The 14,672-nt window shown below is 42.6% G+C and overlaps 1 protein-coding gene across 7 annotated transcripts in view; it reads right to left on the minus strand.

Annotated features, from left to right (window-relative positions):
* The window catches only part of PTPRT (protein tyrosine phosphatase receptor type T), a 308,272-nt gene that overhangs the window by 24,337 nt on the left and 269,263 nt on the right, over positions 1–14,672 (minus strand). For all 7 annotated transcript variants that reach the window (XM_088480611.1, XM_088480612.1, XM_088480610.1 and 4 more), the window contains one exon: positions 13,480–13,667. In XM_088480611.1, the coding sequence (XP_088336737.1) occupies positions 13,480–13,667 (188 nt within the window). The remainder of the gene's footprint in view (positions 1–13,479; positions 13,668–14,672) is intronic.

Raw genomic sequence — 14,672 nt, forward strand, 5'->3', positions numbered from 1 at the left:
ATAGCAGAAATAAAGATTGCATGCAAGGTGCAAAAATATATTTTACATTTATATCTGGATCTGTATTGCATTTATGTCTACTTAAAAAATACGAGTTCCGGACTATAGATAGTAAAAAAGGTTGACAATGTCTAGATAGACACCAGATGTTAGACAGTCAATAGGTCAACTGGGACAAAATGTCGACAGGGTCAAAAGGTCGAGACAAAAATGGTTGATACACGCTTTTTTTATTTTTAGGGTTATGGAGCATACACACGGTCAGATTTGTCAGACTTGTCAGATTTGTCAGATGAACGATTAAACGATTTGAACGATTTTACCAAAGTTTTGAACGATTGAACGATTTTTGACTGCATTAAAATGAATGGAATCGTCCAAGTCTAACTGCAAACACATCAGATGTCAGAAATCGTTATCTGACCATCGGGAACGCGCATCGTTGATCGTCCATCGTTCAGGCATGTCAGATATGAACGATTTTCCTTCAGATATGAACGACAGAACGATTTTTAAATCGTTATCGTTCATATCTGATGGAAAAATCTGACCGTGTGTATGCACCATTAGGTTTAGGCACTTACCCCGACGGTGAGGATTAGGCACTTACCCTGACAATTAGGGTTCAGCACCAGGAGGGAGGGTTAGGCACTTACCGGAGTGTTAGGGTTATGCACTAGAAGGGACGGTTAGGGTCAAGCACCTACCCCGACAGTTAAGGTTAGGCACCAAGGTGAGGGTTAGGGTGAAGATTAGGGCTAGAATAGAAAAAAATCGAATGTCGACTTTTTTGCCCGTCGACAATTTGTACATGCTGACCTTACATGTCGACAGTTAGTGTGTCGACCTTTTGTCCCAGTCAACCTATTGACTGTCTAACATCTGGGGCCAAATGTAATAGGGTGAGAGTTTAGAGAATGTGAGAGTTTAGCAGTAAACTCTCACATTGGTTGAGTTTTATCTTCAAAATGGGAAAACATCTGAAAGAGATTTTAAATCGTGAGAGTTTTTTAAATCTAAAAAAACATGCAAGTTCGCTCTGTTACTTTGTTTTTGGACTCTATTACATTAGCAAAGTTTAAAAAGTGTCAGAAACTCTCACTTTTCTAAACTCTCACCCTATTACATTTGGCCCTTGGTGTCTATCTAGACACTGACGACCTTTTTACTGTCTATCTGTTAATCCTCACCCAAAAAATACAATCTTATTAGGACAATCCCACATAGAATGGTGATGTGTGAATCATGGGAATTCAGTACATTATAATAAACCAGCTATATTTTGTAGACACAGTATAGACATTTTAAGACTAACATATTGATTGTTGGAGAAAACGTTATTCTAAAGTATAAAAAGTAGGGTCTGATTCAGAGATGGACGAATTTGCACACAAGTGGCTGTGCAAATTATGCCATCTCTGATGCAAATGCAGAAGGAGGTGTCAGCGCTCATCTGGCTAGCCGGGTGCCTAGAATAACACCCTGCAGCCAGAATCTATGCAGGAGTGCCGCCTGGAGCATCCTTAGGACGCTTCGGATGGTCACACCGCTGCCGTTACAGCTCCTAAGGATGCTCCGGGCATTGCTGTAATCACTGGCGATTGTGGCCCCGCCACCTCCATGTGCTGTCGTGGCCTGCACCGGAAGCACTAGTTACGGTGGTGTGGTCACGTAAGAGGCCAGGAATCTGCGGCCGTCGACGCAGTCCATGGCCTTTGCCCTCCCAGAAAATGGGGCAACACTCCTCCGTTTCCCAAAATGGTGACCAGCCACGCCTCCACTCCACCCCCCAAATGCCACAGCGGCTTGGGGGAGGGGGGGAAGGTTCTGTGAGTGCAATTGTAGAACACGTTCTGCACATGTGCTGAACGGGTCACCGGGGACCCGGAAACATCGGAGATGTACGTTCTTCATTGGATGAATTTACATCTCTGAATCAGACCCATAATCTACTATTAATGGACAAAGGGCCTGATCCAGTACTGTGTGCTTTTAACATTGCTGTTGCATCTTTGGACACAGCCACGATGCTAAAATATGCTAATGCAGGAGGAGACTTGTGTGAATAGATGCTGCTGTCTTCTGTGATCTGCTGCATCTGAGGACGCAGCATGGGATCACTCTGCATGACCATCAGTCATTGGAGTAACCTTCAGTTCACTCAGGATCAGGGGTGCCAAGAGGGGGAGCGGGGAGCGCCCCCCCTCCCTCTTACATCAAAGCAGCCTAGCACACGCTGCTGCGGCACTGCAAATTCTTTTTATTCTTCTCCAAAGGGGACGTGGTCACGCCTCCCTGATTAGACCATGCCCCCTTCTTCCCCTGGGCCCAGCGTGGCTGTCGTCGCCCCTGCTCAGGATGGCCGGTGTTTTCATGCAGCTGAAGCCAGTGAAGCTGCATACGGAACCATTGGCTTCAGCACACCCAGAACATGAGGCCGTCACCCCGTTTTAAGGGACGCTGCCCCCACTCCACCGCCAAACGGCTGAAATTCAAACATCTGGGCACAGAGTGAAACACTGTAGATTAGGTTGCACAGTGTATTTGGGAGGCATGCCTTGCAGGCCCGGTTAAGGGGGTGCCTAGAGGTAAAACTGTACCGGGCCCCGAGGTCCTAGGGTGCCCATAGTGTAACTGCTGCCTGCGCTGCTGCTGCAGTGAACAGCATGGTGCAGGCATGTACTGCTGATCACTGCAGCAGCAAGTCCAGTGGCGGGCTGGGCCGGGGGGGGGAGAGTGCCATCTTCCAATCGTCCAGTAGAAATTAACTAAAGTCGGCCCACACGCTGCATATACATATAGCAGCAGGGCCGGCTGGTCTGTGTCACTGACTGCTGGCTGGCCGCCGGGGCTTAAAGAAGCTCAGCACTGTGGTGAGGGCGGGGCTGCTGCCTGATGACTCCTCAGATCTCTCAGCCAGTGATCCCAGGAGTCTGATGCAAGTTGAACTGTCTCCTCGGATCACTGGCTGAGAGAACCAAGGAGTCATCAGGCAGCCCTGCCCCCACTCCAGTGCTCTGCCTATCCAGTCCCGATAGAGCTTATTTCCCCTTCATTGTAAGGACCTGGAAGTGACGTGAGGTGAGGGCGGAAGTGCGGTTCCATGCCCATAAAGTTCACCTAAAAAAAAAATGTGTCCCCTCGCGGGCTCGTTTCGATCACCATGCTTCGGGCTCAGGATTATATTCCCTCTCTATGTTCTTGTGGATGGTAGGGAATGACGTTGGACAGTAACTGATGACGTCAGGGTCCTCTCTGTGAAGGGCATCTAGACACTACCATCCAGTCCCGCCCAGCAGCAGTCACTGGAGTCGGACTCAACAGAAGTGACTGCTGGCCTTGTAATAAGGGCATCCTGGGGGGTGGGGGGAACACAAAATGTGGGATAGAGTTGGGGAGCACAGTGGAGGATGGGAGAGCACAAGGGGGGTGGGAAAGCACAGTGGGGGATGGGAGAGCAGAGTGGGATGTGGGATGGAAGAGCAGAGTGGGATGTGGGATGGGAGAGCAGAGTGGGATGTGGGATGGGAGAGCAGAGTGGGATGGGAGGCACAGTGTGGGATGGGGGATAGGAGGAAACAGTGTGGGATGGGAGAGTACAATGGTGGATAGGAGAGCACGTTGTAGGATGAGGTACGAGAATGTATAGTGTTAGATGGGGGAGCACAGTGTGGGATGGTGAGCTTATGTGTAAAAATAAAATAAATATATATACATATATATATATATATATATATATATATATATTACACATATTCAAAGGAGTTAATACCAGCTCCAAAGCTGCTTAGGTTAAGTCCATCGAGAATCAAGTAGCTGGCAGAGTCAAGCCAGCACAGAGGCAAGAGAGGTTCTGGCGCATGGCGAGCTGAAGAGTGGCGCTGACCTAAAGAAAAGACATCCAAGCAGAGATGCTGTGGCAGGCTGACATAGACTAAGGTAAGTGTGGGGCATGAAGGGACACTGTGAGGGCATGGAGCGACAGTGAGGACTCAGGGTTTCCCCAGAGAAACCACAAGGCAGACTCTCAAGTGACTGGCCTGTACCTGCCAGGATACCTGCGACCGAGTCACACTGAGCATGCGTCAAGGTACATTAATGTAGTCTCTCGCAGCAACTTTTTACTCACAGTATGATTGACAGGCAGGGAGGTAATGGGGAGTGCGGCAAAGAACACAGACTTATTGTAACCATTTTCAGGGCGTGTCACAGACTGCATCTACAATCCCATACGCAGTGAAAGTGGCTCCGGCGTATCAGTTCCTGTGTCCATTCTGAGTAGCCATAAGGTTACTCAGAACTGTGGTAATCGAATGATCTGCAACCGATGCTGCAACCTTGGTTGGATTTGCAAAGCCGCAGGTGGATTTCTCCATGGATTCCTCAGCGTCTGCAACATTTGCATGTTTTGGCACAGCAGCTGTGTACGGGATTGCAGCTGTGATGGCATTAGCCTACATCTCTGAATCAGACCATCAGTTCCTTTTTCCACCTGTGCAAAACTTGTCTCATTTGTACACTTGGGGGTCTATTCGTCATCGCTTAATTTCTACAAAAACAGGTGAAAATGAACATCTTTACCTGCAATTGTAGGAATTAAGTTATCGGGCCATTCATCAAGAAGGTAGAGCAGGAGATATCACAAATATCTCCTGCTTACCTCTCTCTCCCGGAGAGGCCAGCTGTCCCCATACACTAGTATGGGGACAGAATTCATCAGGCTCCGAAAATACAATATTTTCAGAGCTTGAGTGCGGGAGCATTCGCTATCTTCAGATGGCATTTGCTCCCACTCCCAGGTTGCAAAGAGGGATCCCGCCCCTGTACCGGTCGTTCCGCCGGACGTTGGGGCTCTTGTGCACATGCGTGACCTGTGCTTCACGCAGACACACTTGAAAAGATTTATTGCTCTAAAAGGAACAGTGAAACTGCTCGGAGAGACAGCTGATTTTCGGATACGCTGTCTCCATGCTGGAGCAATGATGAATTGCTCCGGCACTCACGGCGAATTAATATGTTAATTATCGGGGTCCGTTCGGACCCCGATATTTGTGTCCAAAAACTAACTAGTAATAACAGTGTGACTTTGTTGTTACTAGCTAGAGAACGAGAAAACCATTACTTTCAGCCAGATACCACATGGGGTTTAATTGCAGTGAACTTTGATACAATGAGATGTTTACTGCATTGGGTATGCAGGCACTTGTATTCTGATTGCCCTATGGAGTTTAGTCATGTGTCACATTATGAACGAGGACTCCACACTTCGGGTTTCCCTGTTTCAGTGTGACCAGCATTGCCTGTCATTTGTTGTGGCTGTTTCAGGAGGACCCCACACTGTTATTCCCCCACAATTGCCAGAATTAGACCATGCTATGAGCACTGGTACTTGGGTCACTTTTGGGGGAGGACAGGCAAACAATTTTTTTTTCATTTATTTAAAATCTTTTTATTTACACTTAAAAGATCTGTGCTGATGATCACCATCAAAGGCATGGAGCTTCGCTCCAGATATAAAGCTCCCACTATAGATATGCCTCCTGCTTCTCACAGGTATATCTGCAGCTGTCTCAGGGGTCTATTTACTAAGCAGTGTTAGGAGACAGAATGAAAAGTGAAAAGAAAGTGATAAGGTGCCAGCCAATCAGCTCCCAACTGTCATTATTCAAACACAGCCTGTGATATGGCAGTTAGGAGCGGATTGGCTGGCACTTATCACTTTTCACTCTGTCTCCTAACACTGCTTAGTAAATAGACCCCTCAATCTCTAACTATATCACACTTGCAGTGCCGTAACTTCATCCCAGTCGCCCGGAGGCAAGATAGATGTTGGCACCCCCCCATGCCAACTCTTTAACTTCGTAAAACAGATGACACGCCCTTGACATCCCTATGAAAATAAGTTGTATAATGTGACTCAGTACATCCCATCGAGTTACAGCCCATTTCCCGCTAACTGCTCGTGTTCACCAGATTGATGCAGATCCACATGATTTTGGACTGCTAATCTGACGCATGCGCAGTGATATCTCAGAAAATGACGCATGTGCAGTAGTGTAAAAATCGCTCATTCCTTCTGCAATCTTTGTGACTGCCAGACAATACGGAGAGCATTTTAGTAATGCTAGACAATACAGAGAGCATTTTAGTGACCACCAGACATTACTCAGAGCATTTTTAATGAGCACCATACAATACTGATAGCAATTCAGTGACTGCCATACACCACTGAAAGCCTTTCTGTGACCGCCAGACAATACAGAGAGCATTTTAGTGACCACCATATAATGCAGAGAACATCACAGCAACCACCATATAAAGCAGGGATGGGGAACCTCAGGTCCGGGGGCCGAATAAGGCCCATGGAATCAATTCGGTCTGGCCCTCTGAGCTTTTTTCTGCTAGCCTCATCTGGCTAGCAGGGTGCCTAGAATGGCACCCCGCAGCCGGAATCTATGCAGCAGTGCCACCTGGAGCATCCTTAGGACACTTCAAACGGTCACACTAATGCCCTTACAGCTCCCCGGAGCGTCCTCAGCCACAGACAATGGGGGAGAGGTGGTCCCTGCAGGAGTCTAGCAATCTCCCTGATTACATCTTTCACCCATTATGTAGCTGTTATATACTTGAAATAAATAAATAGAGAAATAAACATTCAAATAGTATAATCAGTGCCATATTCCAGCATTGGTTATACGGCACAATGATCCCTATGGCTACATGCATTTTCAAATAAGGTTTCTCAAGGCCACTTATAAGGAACCCCTTGTAATACACAATACATGAGCAAGAGCTGAAAAAGTGTGTTTTCATCAAAAAGTCCTGAAATTATTTTTAAAAGTAGGCAAGTATGAACTATATAATATATCAGTAATATGAACATGCCTTACTCTTACTTGCCTTATCCCTACACTCTATACACAAGTAGGCATAATTGCTATGCCACAAAATATACTGGCAGGCTGATTGGCTCCCAATAGAAAAATTAACCCTAGCGCGTATGTGTGTGACCATGTGGTAGGGAATATAGATTGTAAGCTCCACTGGGGCAGGGACTGATGTGAATGGCTAAATATTCTATGTAAAGCGCTGCGGAATATGTGCGCGCCATATAAATAACTGGTAACAAATAAATAAATGTCGCGATTTGTCAAAGATGACAATCATCAGTGATAGTTTTAAAAAGGCAATAGGGATTCATTTCTATTGTCATTTTAAAACTAACATATCAAAGCTACTGATGATTGCGGCTTTGACAAACTGCAGAATACTAAATATATCCCAAGGAGTCACAAGCCGGGTATACACAAACATCTTAATATGGAGGCAGAGATATTTAATGTGCAAGCACAGCATGAAAGTGTATTTTACACAAAAAGCACAGCTCACATCCAAATCCTCTAAATTTCAATATAATCTAAACTTAGAAAGTTTTTGATCCAAAATATGCCTCTCGTTGTACGTGCACCCTTTGGCACCCAAAAGTGCCATTTTGGCCTGCAAATACTGTCCATGCAGTAAGACTAATAATCGGATGTGATGTTAGAAATAGGACTTTGCACTGTCTTATATGACTCTTACTCATCAAGTCTTATGAACATAAGACACTAGACTGCAATACAATAATAATATAATAGTATAATGTAATAGTGCCTGAAAAGTTACAGCACACAGTTCCTGGTAGATTTGTGGTGATCATATTGCCGGTATCAAATACATTCTCTTTTCCTATCAGATTTATGCCCTTTGTAGTGATGTGCAAGTTCTCTGAGATGGGTCACATATAGATGCTGTCTTTACAAACTTGTTGTTAGGGGGCCATTAAAAGAATGTTATTCAGTGAAAAGTGTATGGAAGTTGCTGGGGAAAAGACGTGCCAGGACTGATAAAATGACTATTAAACAGTTATAAAGGGGAATCCAGTTATCTTCTAAAGATACTTTTTTTACTCCATGTTTCTCCACATTATTCTTATTTTTTTAATCAGTATCATAGAAACATAAACATAGAATTTGACGGCAGATAAGAACCATATGGCCCATCTAGTCTGCCCTTTTTGGGGTAGGGATGGGTTAGGTTAGAGTCGGGGGTTAAAGTAGATTGTTAGCGGTTGTATCCTTTTTGTTCTATTAAAACGAGCACTTAACATCTTAGATATTAATATATTTATTTTAATGATATCTATTTACACATTATTGTTTTTTTATATTAAACATTATTTTATTGCTGGTTCATTGACATATAAACTAATCTGCATTTGTTTTACTGAAAATCACATTTGTTTGAGCTACTGTATGTTAATGGTATGCACATTAGTTTGCCTTTTTTCCTGCCTTTGTAGAACAGGCTTAAGGCTCCATAATAATGCACCAAGCACAGTCTCAGACCCATACAGCAAATCATAGGATAGGAGTCACAAACTCTTTAATATGAAAATAACCTAGTTGGCTGCACACAGCTGTTTATGATTTCTGACACACAAACACAATGTCACTGATCCTCTTGCTGCATTGCCCGCACAGAATCCATGACATATATTTAAGGCCCAGTAATAAAGATGTCTGCACACTGTGTGAACGCCACAAACACAGCATAAGCAATCATGGTTTTCTAAGCCCGGTTTCCTTGACAACAAATAGAATTCGGGCAGCGAATAAATGCAGCTGAAGCCTCTGAATCGTCTCTGATTGTAAGTAAAGAAACGCGCGGTTTCTGCTGAAATCTCCCCCCCCCATTAATTCCCTCAATATCTCTAAATAGAAGCTCTGGTGAGAGGACCAACTGATACATATTTATAAAGTTATTCTGTATTGCCGAGTTACTGGGGGAAGAAAGATGCAGGAAGAAGGAATGAAGGGGGGCGAGTAGGAGGAAAGAAAAGAGGAATGGGGAGAAAAGAAAGAAAAGAGGTAAAAGGGAGAGAAAGAATGGCAAGCCAGACGTAAGGGTGCCATAGGGTAAAACCACAAGGAGGTATACGAGATTGTAGAACACGTAAGGGAGGAGAACAAGATGCTGACAAATAAAGATGCAGACAATAAGAGATTGAAGAAAAAAGAGAGAGAGAAAGGAGGACCACGGATAAAGAAATGTAGTTTCAAAGAAACTGGTAAATGAGATTTAGAGGTGGGTTGTTGGCAAAGCAAGAATGACAAATTAAGTTTTCTAAAGCCATCAGAGGTAGCTAAATGAAAAAACGAGGAACACAAAGCAAACTTGCTATTGAAGAAGATAAAAAACAAAGAAAACTGAAATACATGATTGGATGACACGTCCCAGTGTTAGGAGGGTGTACCCCCTCCTTATGTAGCCGTGTGATCTTTAATAAAAACAAATACATCATTTCTAGTAATGGTTAGAGGTTCATTTACATATCTTTCCATTTCTTACTGCTCAAGAATTCATTTTTTTCTTTTTCTTTAAAAAGACATTGTTCAATCAGGCATTTCATGTTCTACAATGAACAACAGGCGCTGTGTGCATCTCCTAAGGCCCTGTTTTCCCTGGCATTATTTCTTGTGCATTTACTACCGTGTGTCCTTTGAGAAATAGTGTTAATGCAAACACGCAGGAAAATACGGCACATCTAGAACTCTATGCCTTTGATATAACTTGACTGAAGAACGGGAGAGAGAAGCAACACAACAGAAGTGGAGTAGGGAATTGAAATTAGAGACATAGGACTGAATGCAGAAATAGAGATGTAATAAAGCGAAAAACCACAAACAATTGAAAAAATCAGGAGACAGGCAGAGTCACCGCCAAAGATTTTCAGAGCTTGTCTGCGATACACATAATAAGCCCTTTAGTCTCCCACAGCTATTCTGGGTACGGGCTAGGGGGATGAGAATGCCAGGACTTTGGGTGTGCATTCCAGGAACCACCTCATTGACATATGGATCCTAAACCCAAATTATATGTCTTTGCCTTTTAAGGTGATCTTCTAAAATACATGTGTTAATTACTTATTTTGACATTTTCAATCCTAATTGATATACTGACATATATATACATATATATTATACAAATATTATTTCATTGTACATTATTATTATTTCTAATACTGTATTATTTACACATACAAAACAAAACTAGAAATACACAGTTTTCACGAACAGCAAATAAGAAAAGGCAGTTTACCATACAAATATCAGAATATAGAGACTGGATATAAAGGAGTGTACTTAGATATGGTGAAGTAATTGCATTATGTATATAACAGACAACCATAGCACATATAAGTAAATAAAAATGAACAAAGCACTCAACAGCAATACACCAGGGTATGATATAATGTAGCGTACTGAGGTACAAAGCTGGCATAGCAGAGTAAGTCTCTACAAACAAGAAAAAAAAATCTCAGGGGTGCACAAAGTCAATCTGGTCCAGAGCAGAAGGCAAGTCAGAATCCAGCCTAGTAGAGGCATAGGGGAGAGTCCAGACACATTGCCCATATGTGGTCATATTTAGATGCAGCATTTCTAGACAAATATACCTATTTTCATGACCTATGGCACTAAGCAGAGTCATTTCACATAATGTGGTCCCGATGCAGACTTTAGCTAGCAGTTTATTTTTGTTGGTTTCTAAATAGTTTCCACTTAGTTCTAATGTAAATATCTGTGCTTTTTAGAGCAGTCCTCTAAATGACTCTATAATCCCATATAATATTTTATACAAGTCATATGTATGATGTACTGTATATGTCAACTCTTCATTTTCAGGAAAACAGTTTTATATAAAAATGCTTTTTGACAAAATTGTGTGATTTCTCTGCAAAGATTTCGTGAAGGTTTTTCTGCCGAGTAGGGTCCATGGGTTTTCAATTCTGGAGTCTGGGAGGGGGGGAATAAATTAGCTGTGACAAAACGTAAACTTATCAAGTGTTAACTTAACCTCTCACTCATTAATTTCAATTTTCACCTGTATGCGCGCTCCTGTTTTTCGCACAATTCAATTTGAAAAGTTGTTTTCCAGCATTTCCATGATAATTCTTACAGGTTTTACAAAACGATAAGTATAGGTGAAAATGGGGAAATCTGTCTGTACACCCAAAAAAGGCAAACTTAAATAGGATAACAGTATAGAAGTCTATCAGTGACCATAATAAACGTATTTGGGGGTTCTTAAATTATGTCAAATTTTTGTTATAATAATTTTTCTAATACAGTAAAGAAATGATAGAAAGCAAGTGTTTTTCTTTTATAAATAAATGTTCTACTTAAATTGGGGGTGTATAAAAATGCCTATTAGTATATATTTGTGTCAGTTTATTTCACTTTTAAAAAAACCTTCAAAATATACCTCTAACACCCACCTGCAATTAAACACCTGTCCCATTCATACAACACCCCCATATACCTGTTCCACATCAATTAACCCATTTTCTTGCACTATGCAAATTTTTACCCCAAAAATGGCATGCCATTATTGGCCAAATTAAGCGAATTAAAACAATATTTTTGCCTAATTAGTCATTAAGGAGGGTGTCCTAGTGGCTCCGAACCAAGTCCCAACATTTTTACCTAAAAATAGGGATTTTCCCATCTTTTCTCCTGCTCAAGAGGTGGTGAAAAGAAATCATGTGAAGAATTATTGCCCTTTAAATTACGGGCTAATTGAATAGTGCAAAATATTTTTTTCACCTAAAATTCACATTACGTACATTAACGTGCGAAAATTGGTTATTTCGGCTAATTGAATTTCCCCCTAGACGTGAACACAGATGTGAACGCAGGATTGATAAATGTTTAAAATATGTCAAAAACTTTTTAAAACATAATACCCTAACAGACAACGCAAAAGGGGGATATGCACAGCATATGGTGGTTTGGCAAATGCATTTGTAGTAGGGGACTTTGGGGCAAATGTACTAAGCTCTGGAAAGTGATAAACTGCCAACCAATCAGCTCCTAACTGTCATTTTTCACACACAGCCTGTAACATGACAGTTAGGATCTGATAGGCTGGTAGTTTATCACTTTCCAATTTATCACTTTCCCCCTTTGGAATATAGAACTAGATGGATCTATTAAAAAGCACAAGTTGTACAAAGCAGGGAAAGCGGGAGATAAAGACACAATTCTGTCCAGTATAGTCTTGTGTAGGTTAATCTGTATACTAAGCCTCTCTGCTCCTGTTTTAATAGTTCCCTCCCTGGGGCAGAAGCTAATCGCCCTCAATAGTACTAATGGAGAAGAGATGGGTTCTTATTGAACTGATAGGGGACAGTCACTGCTCCCAGCTCTGTTACTGGGTTAATAATCGCCCAGAGCTCACAGTAAAATGTTTACGGTTAGCGGAGAGTAGCCTCTGTATAGAGAAAGTAGAGGGACACAGAGATTACCACTCCTGAAGAAGCTATTCAGGTCAGAGCAGGAATAGCCGACATAAGCACCGTCTATAGAGGAACGGATGGCAACTGATTACCAATATTTATTTGTGAATTGTTCCAAAAAATGCGTAATAGAAGACTTTAAAGAGAAAGTATGTAAATCAGTATTACTAAAAAAAGCAATTACGGGAGGCAGGCTTGTGGAGACCAGCAATGATTTGGACTTTTAACGAGTGTAATATTTGAAGGTGCTCAGAGTTGGATGAAACATATTCAGGAGAGGCTGAAGAAGGACAAATGCATGGTAGTGTGGGAAAAAATTGTGCGGTGCATCGTAGTGGAAATAGCTATTGATAAGTTTACTATGGAACAGCAGAGGATGAAGGGAGAGAATTATATTGTGCAGTAGGTGATGCTGTACGAAATAATCAAAAAACTAGATGGGAAGGTTTATACCGAGCTCTGTGATGAAGTATAGAAAACAGACAATTATATGGAAATAGTTATTGGCACATTTCCTATGGAGCAACAGAAACCGAAGAGAGAAATTATACAGTGATGTACGGAACAATATAAAAAGGGAAGGGTTATATTGAGCTATATGGTTAGATGTAGAAAGCAAACAATTATAATTGGGAAGCGACAAGAAAATGTTTTATTGAATATAAAGGGAGAAATTAGCTCACTGATCAAAGGAAGAATTAAAACTAGAAAAATCTTAAGAAAATCAAACAATACCAGTCACCTACACATAGTTTGTAGGCTGAAGTATTATTCATGAGACTGCACAGTTCACAAGAAACCAGTGATATCACTGAGGCAGACATTTTGTGGGCGAAGATAGCATCAATGAAAAAGCTTCCTTTCAATTCTAGATAGCAAATACATAACAACACCAAACGTAATATCTCTTAGGGGTCTATTTACTAAGCAGTATTAGGAGACAGAGTGAAAAGTGATAAGGTGCCAGCCAATCAGCTCCCAACTGTCATTTTTCAAACACAGCTTGTGAGATGGCAGTTGGGAGCCGATTGGCTGGCACCTTATCACTTTTCACTCTGTCACCTAACACTGCTTAGTAAATAGACCCCTTAGTCACTTCAAGACTAATATTTATGAGGTGGCAAAGCCACAAAAATACGTACCTCATACTCTTCTTTAAAACCATACCCCTGTCCTCTCTTCATCTGGGTGATGTGCTGCAAAAGGTCTGCCACACGGATAGCTGGCTGGAGTTGTCCACGGGGATATGCCATCTCCAATGGCTCACATGTCCGGTAAGGGTGGGTCTGTATGGTCATTGTGGGTTGGTTCAACTCCACATGACTGCTGTCTGTGAGAAAGGCAGGGTTGGGGTGGAAATGAGACCAGGAAAGTCTGGTGCATGCATGGAACTGTTAGTAGGCCTGTCTGTGGGTGAAAGTTTGAAGGCTGACCTGAAGCAATCATTATCTGAACTCCATGTACAGTGCATCCGGAAAGTATTCACAGCGCTTCACTTTTTCCACATTTAGTTATGTTACAGCCTTATTCCAAAATGGAATAAATTAATTTTTGTCCTCAAAATTCTACACAAAATACTCCATAATGACAAGGTGTAAAAAGTTGAGATGTTCCTACAGCTTAATCGGAGTCCACCTGTGGTAAGCATACACCTGTCTGTATAAGGTCCCACACTTGACAGTGCATGTCAGAGCACAAACCAAGCATGAAGTCCAAGGAATTGTCTGTAGTCCTCCGAGACAGGATTGTCTCAAGGCACAAATCTGGGGAAGGGTACAGAAAAATATCTGCTGCTTTGAAGGTCCCAATGAGCACAGTGGCCTCCATCATCCGTAAATGGAAGAAGTTTGGAACCACCAGGACTCTTCCTAGAGTTGGCCAGCCATCTAAACTGAGTGATTGGGAGAGAAGGGCCCTAGTCAGGGAGGTGACCGAGAACCCGATGGTCACTCTGTCAGAGCTACAGCATTCCTCTGTGGAGAGAGGAGAACCTTCCAGAAGGACAACCATCTCTGCAGCAATCCACCAAAGAGGCCTGTATGGTAGAGTGGCCAGATGGAAGCCATTCCTTAGTAAAAAGCACATGGCAGCCCGCCTGGAGTTTGAGAAAATGCACCTGAAGGACTCTCAGACCATGAGAAACAAAATTCTCTGGTCTGATGAGACAAAGATTAAACTCTTTGGTGTCAATGCCAGGCGTTATGTTTGGAAGAAACCAGGCACCGCTCATCACCAGGCCAATACCATCCCCACAGTGAAGCATGGTGGTGGCAGCATCATGCTGTGGGGATGTTTTTCAGCGGCAGGAACTGGGAGACTAGTCAGGATAGAGGGA

This window comes from Taudactylus pleione, unplaced genomic scaffold (assembly GCF_031769625.1).
Source record: "Taudactylus pleione unplaced genomic scaffold, aTauple2 ptg000256l, whole genome shotgun sequence".
NCBI lineage: Eukaryota > Metazoa > Chordata > Amphibia > Anura > Myobatrachidae > Taudactylus > Taudactylus pleione.